This window comes from Vidua chalybeata, chromosome 3 (assembly GCF_026979565.1).
Source record: "Vidua chalybeata isolate OUT-0048 chromosome 3, bVidCha1 merged haplotype, whole genome shotgun sequence".
NCBI classification, from domain to species: Eukaryota; Metazoa; Chordata; class Aves; order Passeriformes; family Viduidae; genus Vidua; species Vidua chalybeata.
In genome coordinates, this window is record NC_071532.1 from 52,845,960 (window position 1) to 52,859,886 (window position 13,927).

The 13,927-nt window shown below is 41.8% G+C and overlaps 1 protein-coding gene across 3 annotated transcripts in view; it reads right to left on the reverse strand.

Moving 5' to 3' along the window:
- Nucleotides 1–1,106: 1,106 nt before the first annotated feature.
- The window catches only part of SYNJ2 (synaptojanin 2), a 65,630-nt gene continuing 52,809 nt past the window's right edge, over nucleotides 1,107–13,927 (reverse strand). For 2 of the 3 annotated variants that reach the window (XM_053937821.1, XM_053937823.1), the window contains 9 exons: nucleotides 13,638–13,856; nucleotides 12,335–12,413; nucleotides 10,805–10,973; nucleotides 10,251–10,400; nucleotides 7,534–7,668; nucleotides 6,414–6,526; nucleotides 5,591–5,699; nucleotides 4,114–4,316; nucleotides 1,107–2,383 (listed from right to left, as the gene is read on the reverse strand). In XM_053937821.1, coding sequence (XP_053793796.1) covers nucleotides 1,592–2,383; nucleotides 4,114–4,316; nucleotides 5,591–5,699; nucleotides 6,414–6,526; nucleotides 7,534–7,668; nucleotides 10,251–10,400; nucleotides 10,805–10,973; nucleotides 12,335–12,413; nucleotides 13,638–13,856 — 1,969 coding nt within the window. In that variant the 3' untranslated portion in view covers nucleotides 1,107–1,591. The remainder of the gene's footprint in view (nucleotides 2,384–4,113; nucleotides 4,317–5,590; nucleotides 5,700–6,413; nucleotides 6,527–7,533; nucleotides 7,669–10,250; nucleotides 10,401–10,804; nucleotides 10,974–12,334; nucleotides 12,414–13,637; nucleotides 13,857–13,927) is intronic. The other variant, XM_053937822.1, reaches the window with a different exon arrangement.

A 13,927-nucleotide genomic window follows, 5' to 3' on the forward strand; every position in this document is an offset into this window, starting at 1 on the left:
ATAGAATGCTAAAGGACACATCCATTTCTTATTCAAGGAGAGTAATAAAGCAGATTTTATTTGACTTGTATAAATCCAGTTTAATTGGCTTTCCTGCTAACACTTTCATTAACATGTAAATTAGCTGTCCTAGAGCTGTTAATTATCTTTGCAGAAAATGTTGGATGTGATCATATGCCGTACTCTTTTACTGCTAATGTTTTATACTGAGATGTGCCCATAAATATTCACTGGATTTTTTTAAAGAGAAGGACTAAGAGGCAAAGGCTTTGTGACATCTTGCAAGGAAACTAGTATCTTATATTATTCACCAGCCTGCAACCATGTTAAACTGGCACTCACACAAGAAGCTTAGCACTGGGCTTTATGGGCTTGGCGTTTGAAGGTTCTGGGGATTTTTTTGAAGTGTCTGGCAAATGAGAGAGCAGAGGAGGATGACAGGTGCTCAAAGGCAGCATCCTCTCTTACAAGATCTCTTGTGTTCAAAATTTGGCAGTGGCAGAGAAACAGGTAGGCATTGTGAGGAAGAAAATGGCTGCATTCCCAGTGTTTGGGAAACTCAGAACAAGCCAATTAATTTTCCTGTGGAAAAAGGAAAAATACCTTCTTAACTTTTTAAATACATCTTAAATTTTTTTTTTTGAAAATCAGTTGTTTTTTTCAGCTTCACCACCTGCTTAAAAATGTTCTCTTTCCTTTAATAATGTAAGATCTTGATGCTTCTCTTGACAAGTTACCATGACAATTTGCAATCAGGTTATTAACTGCCTGCTTTGCACAAATGGCATCTATCGTGTGCAGTTCTACCCCACAGGCAAGGCAAAAAGGACCAGCTTGTTCCTCATCTGCACTGTGGAAATAGAAGACTGACATGGCATTTGAACAGGGACACAACTACTGAATTGCTAAACTGCCTTTAGCATAAGACATGCCCAAGCCAATACCTGTAGCATCAGCTGGTCTCAACCCTTCCCTGTATTTCCTCAGGATCTGCACAGACACTGCTATATAGCATTTCTTTGCAGTGAAACAGCATGTGGAAAACTACAGTCCCTTTTCAAAGTATGCTGTTGGACATGGGCTTGGGAACAAAAATCAGGGTGAGTTTTGGAAACTTGCAGCAGAGCAATACCAGTGTAACAATATATTGTTATACTGATGTACGTTCCCCCTTGGGATGTTTGTTCTAGAATAACTGTGGCAGCCTAACTCTTCGAAGTAAGGATGCTTTATTTCAAACAACAGAAATTGATTAAAATATACATTTGAAAGGAAAATATTTTTCTTAATGTCTTTTTTTCCATACATCATTACATGTTCTTACATATGATTTGTACCTGAAATGAAATAAAACATCTTAAGATGGGTTAATAAAAAGAAATAACTTAGAATAAGGAGGTTTTCAAATGAACTGTAGGTAATGTTAGGTTGTATGTACTTTATATATACTTCCCTCCAGGGGCCGTATCTTTAAACATGAAAATGAAATGTAACATGGACAGATGATCTATTTAATGAAATAAAAAAAGATTTTTTTTTTTTTTTTGCATCATAACTATGATTTCTTTTGGAACACTGAGGGGGCAAAATTTTATAACTCTAAATCAGTATTTCTTTTCATTAAGGTATTTTTGTTTTGTTCTAAGACGAGCAGTTTGTTGAACCCTTCTGCCACTGCACTGCTGTCTTCATCATCACTAAATGTAACCCAGTGACTGAAGTCTTTCAGATTGGGGTGATTTAAGTTTTCTGAAGTGTGTGTTGGAGAAGTAGCTGGCAGTGCCTGTATGGAAAGAGGGAAGGAAGAATGAATGTCCAGGTCCAGAAGACTGGTATTGTCTGGAAGGGAGAACAACTGGATACCAGTGTGCAGTTGTTGTGGAGGCTGGCCTGCTGGTGCAGAAGGGCCCTGGAGCTTTGCCATCAGTTCTGCAGCACTTGGTGCCAAGGGCTGAGTTGTGCTGTTTTCTGGGCAGGCAGAGGCTGTGGGACCTGAGCGAGCAGGAACATGAGTCTGGGGGCAGGACCCAGGGTTGTTGTTGTTGGAGTTGAACAGTGACCCACTAAAAAGGGGGCTGTCACTGCTCTGGAGAACTTGGAGATGAAAAGCTGCAGGAGCTGACTTCTTTCTTCGTGGTGGCACCTTTGGGGCAAAGGGAGCGTTCTGAGGAGGCAGTACAATGGCCTCAGCAGTGCTTGCTGACAGGGGCTGCCTTTCATTGCTCCCCCTGCTCTCTTGAGGCTTCCCAGCTTGTGTTCTGGGTTTAGGGACTGGAGTGATCTTGGTTGGTCTAAGAATAGCTCCAGCTTCTAGATGGGGCTCTAGCAAGCCAAAAGGAGACTGTGCTGTCTGTTGGTCGAATTGGTCTTCTGGAGACATGGCCTGCGGATGAAATGGAAGAAGAAATGTGAGAACAAAAAGGGACCTTAAACTCTGAGTCACTACTGGTGCAAGTCTAATTGACAGCATTACTAAGAAAAGCTGACAGTCCTGGAAGAAAAAAAAAGCAGTACAAAGAGGAGGCTTGACAGCACAGTTCTCCACTGTACCTGCTGGGCTCTGGGCTCATGCATTGTGCCTTGCACTCACCTTCAGAGAGCTAATGAAGGACCAGGACCCTACAGCCTGTTCAGTCACAGCTCTTTCTGACCATCTCCCTTTTTAGGTTAGGATTTTTGCTCTGGGCCAAATTAACACAGTTCTGAGGAGTTATTTGTTACATCTCTCTACTGACTAATATTACTTAAGCAAGATTGCATAGGGAGTCCCATGCATCTAGGTGTAGCTTATTTGGATAGATAAGGCTGAAAGAGAATTAGCTTAAGCTAACCCAATAAATGCATTAAAGGCTCTGCCCTGTCTCACTGATGCTGGCAGCTGAAGATAAAATAAGCTCTCAAAGTCCAGTCTAGCATACATCCACCATTTAAAAGTATATAAATAACAAGCCCAGCTCAGTCTAGGAGGGCAAGGACTGCTTCAGATTTCTCACACTTTGTGTGACTGAATGAAAGCATTTAAATTCTTTATTACTCTTGCATAGTATTAAAAGATAATGTACAGGCTTTTTCATGTAGGCAAAATATTTAGTCAGTATCTCATGCTGGACATAACCCTTGCCACTTCTTCCTGTGTGCTGTTAAGTTGCCTGCATTTGACTGTGGTAGAGGAGGATTGGGTAGAGGTTTTCAAGTATACAACTCCCATCTGACCTCCCTCAGATGGAGGAAGGAGTGGAATTCCAGGGCAGTCAACCTGAAATAGATCTATTCCTGCAGAAGCTCTCACATAATGAACACCAAAATAGCAATCCCTCTCAGCACCTTTCAAGAGTGACTTGGGAATGGTGACAACTTAAACAAAACAAACTGACCATCCCTGGCATAGACTGTGCTGCCTGGGTTGGGTTTTTTGGTGAATCTGCTAAGTAAAGATAGCACAAGGTCCATTATAGAGAAGGGGTGAATGCCTTTACCAAAGGAAGGTAAGGCAGGAGCCCTAACAATTTAGAAGAGAGCTTCTTTAGCAGAGATTCTGTCAGAGGAAGAATATAAAAGGCTATATTTGTCTTTCCTCTTGTACTCAAACTGCTTTACAAATTAGGTAATCATTTTATAGCAGCTCTAGAGGTCAACTATTGTCCCCATCATAGAGACCTGACATATATTAAAACCTGAACAGCTTTGTATTTTTGAGAACATAAACTATTGAGTCGACTCCAGAATTCAAACTGAAAAGCTGAATCCCATTACAAGGTGTGTAAGAAAAGCAAGAAAGGACACAGAACCTGAAGAAGCTGCCTCAAATATTCACAGAGCAGACCACTCATGGTCAAAATTAGAGACTGTGATAAAGGACAAATGAGTCTCAAATCCTGACAAGGTTTAGACAAACCAGAAGAAAAACAAGAGAATGGACTGACAAATAGTAAAGCTGAATATGGCTCTCTTTCCAGTCTTTCTTGCATTTTTATGCCTTGGTGACTGTAATACACAAAATGATTCCAGCACCTGCTGACATGACAGGACTTCCTGCAAAAAACAACCAGCCCACCCCTCCATTATTCACACTGTGTAATGGAGGCTGGATGCATTTTGCTGCAACTCTCTTACATTTTCCACCTTGACTCCACTCCTTTGCAGGGGCACTGGCTTCTTCGGAGTTGGAACTTTGGGTGGTGGACGATGAGGCACAGGCACTGCTCCTGCCTGCGACCCTTGAAATGAAGCTGACTTCGTGATGCTGGGAAGAGCCTCGGGTTTGGAGGAAGTTTGGTTTCTGGTTGGAACAGGCTTTACTGCATCTTCCTGTACTCCTGAAAAGCAAAACCAAATATGGCATCTTGGCCTGATCAGAACATGGATTCAAGATAATTTCTTTCACAACCACGTTTCCCAAATGCCTATAGGGCCAACTCAGGCCAAGAAGGTAGGTTTTGGAACTAAGCACAAACCTTTGCAATCCTGTAACATCTGTAAGAGGCTGTTGGGAGAAAACTTCCCTGTCTGAAATAATTTCATGCCAAACCAGCAGTGCTGTGCCACCATTTGGTCAAGTGGAAAAAACACTGGCTGAGGGTTCAAGAGTACTGAGCTCAAGCTCTTAGTGTCCTTTTGCCATTATCTGGAAACCAAGTTTATGATACCAAGTGCATCTTGTAGAATGTTTTAGAAAGAACTGTAAAAGCTAACTGGTGATAGCGTACAAGGGACTGGAAGTGATGCTGACCAGACTAGTTTTCTTACCCACACCAAGTGAATGTGAATTTCAAAATCAATGGAGAGTAAATCTAATTTCAAAATTAAATGAACAGCACTGAGGAACAAACATCAAGATGCCTTTATGATATTTCTGAATAAATGGGATTATTCCAGACTGTATTCATTCTATGTATAAATGAAAAGGGATGGTTTTCTCCTAAACTGAGAGCTTTGCAAACTCAGGTAGCCATTTTCGTTCATAGACCATCAGCAGAAAGACTGCATGCAACCCTGGGGGTACATTCACAGTACCTAAGCTAGTTTTGTGCCCTAACTTGCACTTGCAGGAAGCTCTCTTCTCCAGGGACTACACAGAGAGGCTAAACACAGAGTAGCCTTTTAGCTTAGCTATTCAAGCTGAAGTAGTGCAAGCTTTTATCTAGGTTACAGCTGTACTTGCTGTCCAAATATGAACAGAATCCAGTTTTTTTCTCCTAGAGCTGCATTTGCTCTGTAGTTCTGCTTGGAATAGTGAGCATTCAGTAAATAGAGCAGCAAATATCCTTTATGCAACTCTGAGCTAACACAGGCACCATCAGTTTAGTAAAATCCCATCTTTATATTTTAATTTTTCCAACTAAATCTGGGCATAAATAACCCAAGGTTCTACTAGTAGCAGGTTCTACAATAAAATATAAAATTTTAATAATCTTGAAAAAAAGGTTAATATTATCAGAACTGACAGAGAATACCACATACAATTTTGCAAGGATGTGTTCAGGTGAAATTCTGAATAGGAATATGTGCATCTGGCCTATGGTGAGATGAATACATCTACAGTTTTCTTTACTTAGAGATTTTTAGAAGTCAGTTAGAAAGCTGTGCTTACCTCCTCTGGCCTCCATAAGACATCTAATAGCTTCTTCTGCTTCCTCAGCTGTGGTGGTTTTGATCTGCTTCACATTGTAAGGTTTGCTTATTCCAGTCCGGACTTTGGGCTTTAAAAAAAACAGGAGAGTGAGCCATCTTGAGAGAACTGATTTTTCTTGTACACCTCTTAAGTTTGCAGCTAAGCTCATACACCTGTAAAATTCTGTTCTTGCAAGTGGCTATTCAGTGAACTATAAATACTAAAGAAATGGGAATCTTTCAGCAAATTGTACACCTTTGCTGCCAGCTGACAGAAGGCCAGTGCCTGAGTGCCACAGCTAGTGCCTTAGCTAGCCCTTGTTCAATGCATTAGGGTCCTCATCCAGCAAGACAGGAGTCAGGAGGCATTTCCACATTCTGGTCTTGGTATCCTCAGGGGACTAACAGCCTTGCTGGCAGTGGTCAAGACTTTTCCTGCATTCTGGGCACTAGCATGGCCCACCAAAACAGAGGTGAGAAAAGAATTAAACCATAAGATGATAGTGTTAAAAATACACATTACCATCTGTCAGAAAGCAGCAACAGTGCTCTGGTCTCACACCACTCATTCTCTCTCTCCCTCTTTGGCCTTCCTAACTCCTGTAAATTTATTAACATTTTTGTGCTGCCTAACAGGGCCTACAGTTTAGTATTACAGTACAAGAAGTTATCTTGGCATTTTCAGCTCAGCCATGTGATGGACTTCCTTCCTTGTATGACAGGTGCATCCTGTACGTGATTCTCAGTGTGGATGGGAGGGAACAGGACAGTGCCAAGGGGCCATGCTGAGCAGCAGGACTCACTGGCTGCTGAGGGGCTCCAGGAAGCAGCTTTGCCGTTGCCAGGATGGAGCAGGTGGAATGGCTTCCTGGAGAGAGGGAACCATCTGAGGGGGACTTTTTGCCTGATGTTCCGGCTGGAAGAGGAATAAAAAATGGCTTTTTACATCCAAGAGCTGGTACAAAATTTTATCTGCAATGGAGCAAAACCAATGTGCAGTCCATCACCCTCTCAAAATCTTGAACTGTTTCAGCAAGCAGTTTTGTAGTTAGTCTTTCTTTCATTTAATTAATTAGATAACCTCAGCTGAGCAATAACATTGCATTCTAGGCACAGAAATACAGATACCAGTGTTGGCACTTCTATGCAACAGACTCAAAAATGAATGGGAATAATCCTTAAAAGCTCATCTTCTATCAGGTGAGCATCACAGAACTTCTAATTTGAGTCTGGAAAATATAAAAAGAGAGACTTTTGGGCTGCAAAGAAAAACATGATATATAGCTTGTCTAATACAGGAGGCAAAGATGATTATGTACATCTAGCAATCAGCTTTCATCCATAAAACCAGGAGCAGCACAGCTCTGGATGGCATCTCAGGGGGGCAGAGCTTAGGTAAAAAGCATCACTTCCCTTTGTGCCTCACTGAAAATCACAATCCACTTTGCATTTCTTTCATAAACACAAGAATTGCTTACGAAGAAGAAAAGGACAAAATCTGTCCAGAATAAGTATTTTGTCAAAGGTTTTTGAAATTCTGATGACAGTTAATTCAGAATCCAAAACCTGCAAGAAAACACTCAGTGACTTCAGAAGTCAGCAGGCATAAATACCAATATCTTTATTGCCACAAACTGGCTGCTCAACTCGCTAACCTGAGTGGTGAGCTAGTATGAAACATATTGGCTATTCTATCCTTACTGAAGACATTTCTTTTTGTGGAGTATCTGTTGTCCTGGAGACAAACTTCTCCCATTACTAATGGCAGTAATACTCAGGCTGAAACAGGCTGGGAAGCAAGTACAAGTCCTTGCTTACAACCTGACATTTCAGAACAAGGTATGACTTCCTTTGTCACCCAGACCTGGCAGGCAAAAGCTGTTCAGCTGGGGCCAACACCACACTAAAGGAAGTTCAACTCACCAGGAGGGGGAGGCCTCTGTGGTGGCTGAAGTGGCCGAGGCCTGGTAGGAATGGACAGAGACCTGCTTGGAATGCGGCGGCTGTGTTCCCCACTTGCCTCCAGCTCCCTCTTCAAATCAGCGAGGTCTGTGTCATCTAGGGACATTTTAGGAAGTGTCTGTATTAGATACACACTGGGTGAGGCACACCACATCTGAGATCAGGAGAGAGGTGACTATGAGTGGCAAGCCTCAGCCAGGCCTCTCAGCAACACGACAGCTCTGTTCACATTTTTTGCTCTCCCCCAGTGTCTGCCTGCTCCCACTGCAGGAAACATCTACCTTTTTGTCAAATGCTTCTTTCTCTCTCTCTCCTTTTCCACCATTTATTAGCTGTTTGCACCAACACAAAGAATGCCTGCATCTGCTTCCAGGGTTACTGGGCACCTTGTTAGATTCTGGGATTTTCACAGCCAGACTTAGTGGCAACCTGCTCCCATTCAAACTGTCATGGCTAGTCATGGTGAATTCCTTGCTTTCCATCCCAAACACACGAATTCCATTTGAGGATTAGACACCTTTTCATGCACAGGAGAACTGTTTTTATACCAGAGAAAAATCTGTATGAATGGCTCAATCATGACATCTCTGCTTTCCAGCAACATCTCCTAAAAGGTACAGCTGCCTCAATCTGCTAGCTCTTGGCTGCACCTTACATCACTAACTAATTCCTCAGTCTTTCATCCCATATAAGCCTTTCTGACAACTGGAGAGGGGAGAAGTATGGATTGCTTTATTCTCCCCCCATCTGCTATAGTGAAGACTTTAATTTCAATCCTCTCACCCTGCCATGGCTGCCCAGCTATGCAGCTCTTGTTCTTTAGAGCTCCAAGATTCACTGGATTTAGTTTTTGTCCCTGTGTTTTGGAGAGATGGAGGAGGAATTATGCAGCAGCAGTCTCTTGCACTTCAGGCATTTGTAAACAAATTCTTGTTTTTCGGAAAGCTGTGCTCTGCAGGGAATCATGAGCTGCCTCACAGCTTCCTGCTCCCACTCAGCAGCAGATGGCAGACACAGAGATAGAGCCTGTGGTCTGCCCAACCCGCCCTCCCTGTGCTCTCTGCATTTTCAGTACTTCTAAGCTGCAGATATGGGCTCATCAGTAGGACCCAAGGAGTCATGCAGGCACCTGGAGGCATGGTTTGAAATTTTGGCAGTAAAACTGAACACACCAAAAGCCAACCATTACCACTCAATTCCATCCCTGAAAGGCTGCTGGCAGGGACATCAGTTTAGTGGAGCTGTGCCATTCCCTGACCGAAGAAATACCCACACTATTGTGCCTGTCACTGTTTTCGATCTGTGTCTACCACCAGCTACAGAGTCATCATACCTCCAATTAGAAGTTATTCAGGCAGAGTTGGGAGCTTATGGAGGAATCTGAAATTGCAGACACTTTAAGATTAGTTGAATATATAATATTTTGAGTTATGTGAGATCATGACCCCACCTTGACCTCCTTCAAACTATACTCCATTACCTCTATTTACGTTGTGATATTTTTTGTGGAGAAGAGTTAGTGTGAGTGACAGGATTCACTGCAATTCTCTGTGGCTTAATGAATCATCACACAACAGGCCAGAGGTGGTTTGAGGGCAAGGCACCCTATAATACAAAGTGATTGACTTCACAGTATTTAATAATGACTGATTACTCCTTTACTCAGGGATAGGCTTTTGGGTCTGGCCACACTGAACCCAGCCTATGACTCAAGGTGGGCAAGAAAGCCATAAATCACTCTGTTTGGAAAATCTGTCTGTGTAAGTGTATGAATTTCATTTAATCTTTTTGAACTCTACTTCTGACTCAACCTTTGATGGTATTAAAAGTTTTCACTTTTATGGCAGAAGACAAAGCACTTCTGAGAGAGTGCAGAATGACAGCTACTGAATCACTTGCTGTCACAATCAGGTGTTTAATACATATCCCAGCCTGTCAATGCTTGGCCACTCAAGCACATCCCACTGTAAGACTGGCTTGGCTAGTTCTTGCCTCAGTTTTTTTGGAGTTTTCTCTCCACAGCTTTATCTTCTTTTTACCAAGACACTTCACAATAATGTGCAAACGAGACAGGTAACCAAGGAAAAAGGTTACACATTCATGAAGAACCTAAAGAATGATTATATGTATATATATTCAATGAACCTCGACTCCTTCAGGGAACAAATGAGAAATGGGAACAAAGGAGAAACTTCAGGCCTCTGAAGTAATTTGAACACAGCAACCTCCAAGCTAACAGCTAACTCTTCTGCCACTGCTACTGCTCAAAGGACAGAGCTGAGCTCATCACTGAATCAACAGGATTATTCTGGTTTGATTTTGCTTTGGCCCTCACCAATAAGAAAATAGCATGCAAATTTTTTGTTGTATGTTCTCGTGCCAAACAACATCAAATGGATAAAAAGATTTCATTTCCTCTGGCTAGAAAAGGAAAACCAGGATTTTTCAGCTTTCCTGCCTTGCCCTGGCCTAGAGAGGATAATCATCATGAGTTTCATAATTTGTATTGCTGTTATGCCTGAGAACCTCAGCTACAGTCACTAACTCAGGGGAGTTGAACATGAATAGGTATTGCAGGAGAACCTAGAATGAAAATATAAATGAGCAGGGAAATACATGCAACAGGAGAACAAACAACAATCCTTCAGGTCTTACCTTAAGGAAGGTGGATACTTTACCTTTATACAGGCGGGGGGTTTGTCCAGATTTGTTTGAAAAAGCTATGGATGCACAGTGTCCAGGGCGCTCCGACATATCTTCTACTGTGTCTGCTGCTAGGTGTTGACACAGAGCATCCTCTAAATAGTCATCTTCATCCTCTATATCACCTGGATTAAAATATTAGATAACAAAGAATTAATGAAAAAATTAATTCTCTGTCTCTCTACACTCCCAATTAATTAATCTATACTATCAGTTAATTTAATATATAAGCTGGGCAAGATTCTTGTGTAACCACACCATGTGTTTCATTACAGTGTGTCTCTACAAACAGCTGTACCATACACTGAATTTGCTAACATATGTCACTGAATTGATAGTATGATGTAAGCAACAGTTCTATGCCCAGGCACAGAGTCAGGTCTTGGCTTTAATTACAGTTGTCTTTTTAAGAAGCGTGGCTTCATTACAAATTAAGGTGCTACAGACACTCATACCGTACTGCACTGACTCTGCAGCCAAAGTCAGCAAAGCAATTTCTCACTACTTAGCTTAGAAACATGTAGCTTACCTTCTGACTCGTAGTCCAAACTTGAGAAGTCAAAATTTTCTTCCAGAAGGTGGGAGTTTGCTGTGGGGGACATGGGGACAACGCTGTCTCGTTTTCGAGCAATTTCCTCCTGAAGGCCCTTTAGCCAGTCCTTAGTCTTGGGCTGGATCTTCACTATTCTGCCTCTAACCTAAGCACAGAAAGAATTGTTTCCCTTTGCCAAGCACCTTCAAAAAATGAGAATGCTTGAACAGAACAATCAAGTGTTGCCAACCTGTTCAGAATCACACAGATCACAGACTGTGAGTTGGAAGGGACCCAGAAGGATCAGCAAGTCCAACTATTAAAGGAATGACCCATTGAACCCAGGACCCTGATGTTATTAGCACCATGCTCTGACCAAGCTGTACAACTGTTTCAGAAATTGATGCGACTAAAGCTTCACTTCAGAAGCTAAATGGAAAGGAAACACTCTTCTTACCCCCACAACCAAGTTTTCAGACCGTAAAAATATTCTTGAAAGAAAATGAGCTTCACAGCTCAAAAGCACTGCTGCTGCATTTGGGACATACTGGAGAAATAGGTGAAACATCAAGTATTGTCAAAAGGACACTGGAATAGCAATATTGGCATGAGAGGGTGCCATTTTTGAGTCAACAGCTTTAAAACACACAGGAGTTTTGTATCTGCTGCTACCTGTAAGGAGACTCTGACCAGAAAATCTCATATGTGATGTACATGGAAGGTATATTTTCAACTCGTTAGGACTTCAGCTGTTTATGTGTGTTGCTCTATAACATTTGGGGTGAAAGGCAGACAAGCCAGCAGCTTTGACAGGGAAATCAGTTTAAAAGTTCCCAACTCAGATTCCCAGCACCTTCACATACTGTGTGCATACAACTGTATTTCAGTCTGTGCTATAATTACATCAATAGCAAGAGTCAAATTAGAAGATAAAACTGCAAATATGAAAGAAGAATGAGAGTTAAATCCATTACTTCAGGATTAAGTTTACAGGGCAGCGCCTCAAAGTTTTTTCAACGGGGATTGATGATTTGCAGAGTATGTGTGTGGGAAGGAAAAGCAGGGGATGCAAAGGTAAATGCCTACTGCTAATGCTGGATTTGCCATGGAAGCCAATGAATCATGTTGTTATAGCTCAGCAGAAGGAGCCTATTTGATACACTGGAGAAACAAAAAAATCTCCAAACCACAATCATGAGGATGCTTTGGCAACAGTAAAAAGTCACGCAGAATGTCAGAAGAACTGCTTCAAGCAGCCATTGAACAAGTCCACGTGTTCTGCAGAGGTGTCAGAGGCCAGATCCTAGGTGCTGCTTGGGATCCATGAAAAGTCACTTCATGCCATCCTGAAACTAAAGTACTGTATTAATAGCCTCAGCAGATGTGAAAGTTAAGGACTTCACAAGCACTAACTCTCTTTGAAATAATGATACTTGATTTAGGTAGAAATTCAAGTACCTCATTCTGAGCAACCACTTTTGAGAAATTTCTTATGAAATTATTATTATAGGTTTGAGAAAGTCTTACTTTGGCACCATCTATATCCATAACACGAAGGGCTGACTTGCTGTCTGCAAATGTCACCAGCATTTGACCTCCACAGATCCTAGTGAAAAAAGGCAGAGGAGAGAAACCATTTTATTCATCATGGAATAAAACCCTTTGAAGGCTAGCATGATAGAAAACTACCATATAGATCTATATACAGGATACATATGCAGTGCTATGCATTTGGTTTTAGTTGTATTTTCCTTCACAATTCTATTTTTTGAGGAGGAGCAGCTGGGCTCCCTTTCTCTGCAATCCTCCCATGTATGACCCCAGCACCCTGCCCTTCTCTGGATCACCCCTGGCAGAGCAGGACAAACATCTCAGTAGCTATTGACAGGCTGTTGTTGAGTCCAATATCTACACTCCTCTGGACTAACATCTATGGTTCTGCATATCCTTCAGCTCAGATGACATGTGATGCTCCCAGAGTAATATTCCACCAAGATCTAAAGCAGTTAAAAACAAAATAAACCAAGAACAATCCACCAAGACATGTTCTTTTCTTGATCCTTTTCTTTACAAGCAAGGTGGTGCTGCTTTACCTGCACAGCTGCTTTTGAACCCTCAGCTTATATTGGTACTTCATAAAACTGCACAATAACAGGTCATCAGCTTTCTCCACTAACAAATGGATCAAATAAACATGAACAAGTTTTTGGCAGTGCTTCCCAGAGGTCAACTGTTAGGTCTTTTGCCTGTATTTCTCAAAACAGAAGTCTCACAGCTGTGCTGGAGCCCTGTAGAGAATCAATCAGAATGAAATTAAGCTGCTCTGCCAGAAGGTATCACACTCTCCCTCTCAAACCCAGTGGGTGATAGCTCTGTGAGAAGCTGTACTGTTAACAAACAAGCAAAATGACCCCCAACAGGAAGAAGAGCCATCCAGGGATTCCTGCCAAGTGTGAAAGAGTGGTGGAACAGAGCAGACCCCCCCAGAGGAGGTGAAGCAGGGCCCGAGGATCCACCAGAAGCAGCAATGCTTGGAAGTGAGGCCAAAATCTAAAGATGATGATTTACATCAAAGTCACTGCTTTATGGCATTGTACTGAATAAAGTTCTCTTCCAGTCAGACAAGAGAGCTGTTGGATTATTTCTTTATAAGGTTATTGAGAGGTGCAAGATATTCAAAACATTTCAATTTCTATTGAAGAATTGAAAGTGCAGTAAAGGAATTCTACATACTTAATTTTCCAATACAAAGTTAACTCTGTCAGGACAATAGGGATTTTCTAGTCTGTGGTTTTAATAGATGCCATGCCACCTCAGATCCCAAACTCACCTGACCAGAACAACAGTGCCATAATCCTCAAACATCTGCATAAGCTCTGTACGCAAGTCTTCAGGAAATTCATTTTTCTCTTCAGGTGTTGGTGATAGCAGATTTACCACTACTGTGGCATCCAGTGGTCCCTGGAAAGATGACACTTCTCGGAAAACACTGTCTCGGGCAGCTTCATTAACTTCCTGAACTTCCACTTCTACAATAGCTAACACTGGCCTACACAAAATAAAGGAAAATACTTATTTAAAAATAAGAACTGCTTTTATAAAATTAAAATCTATATAAAG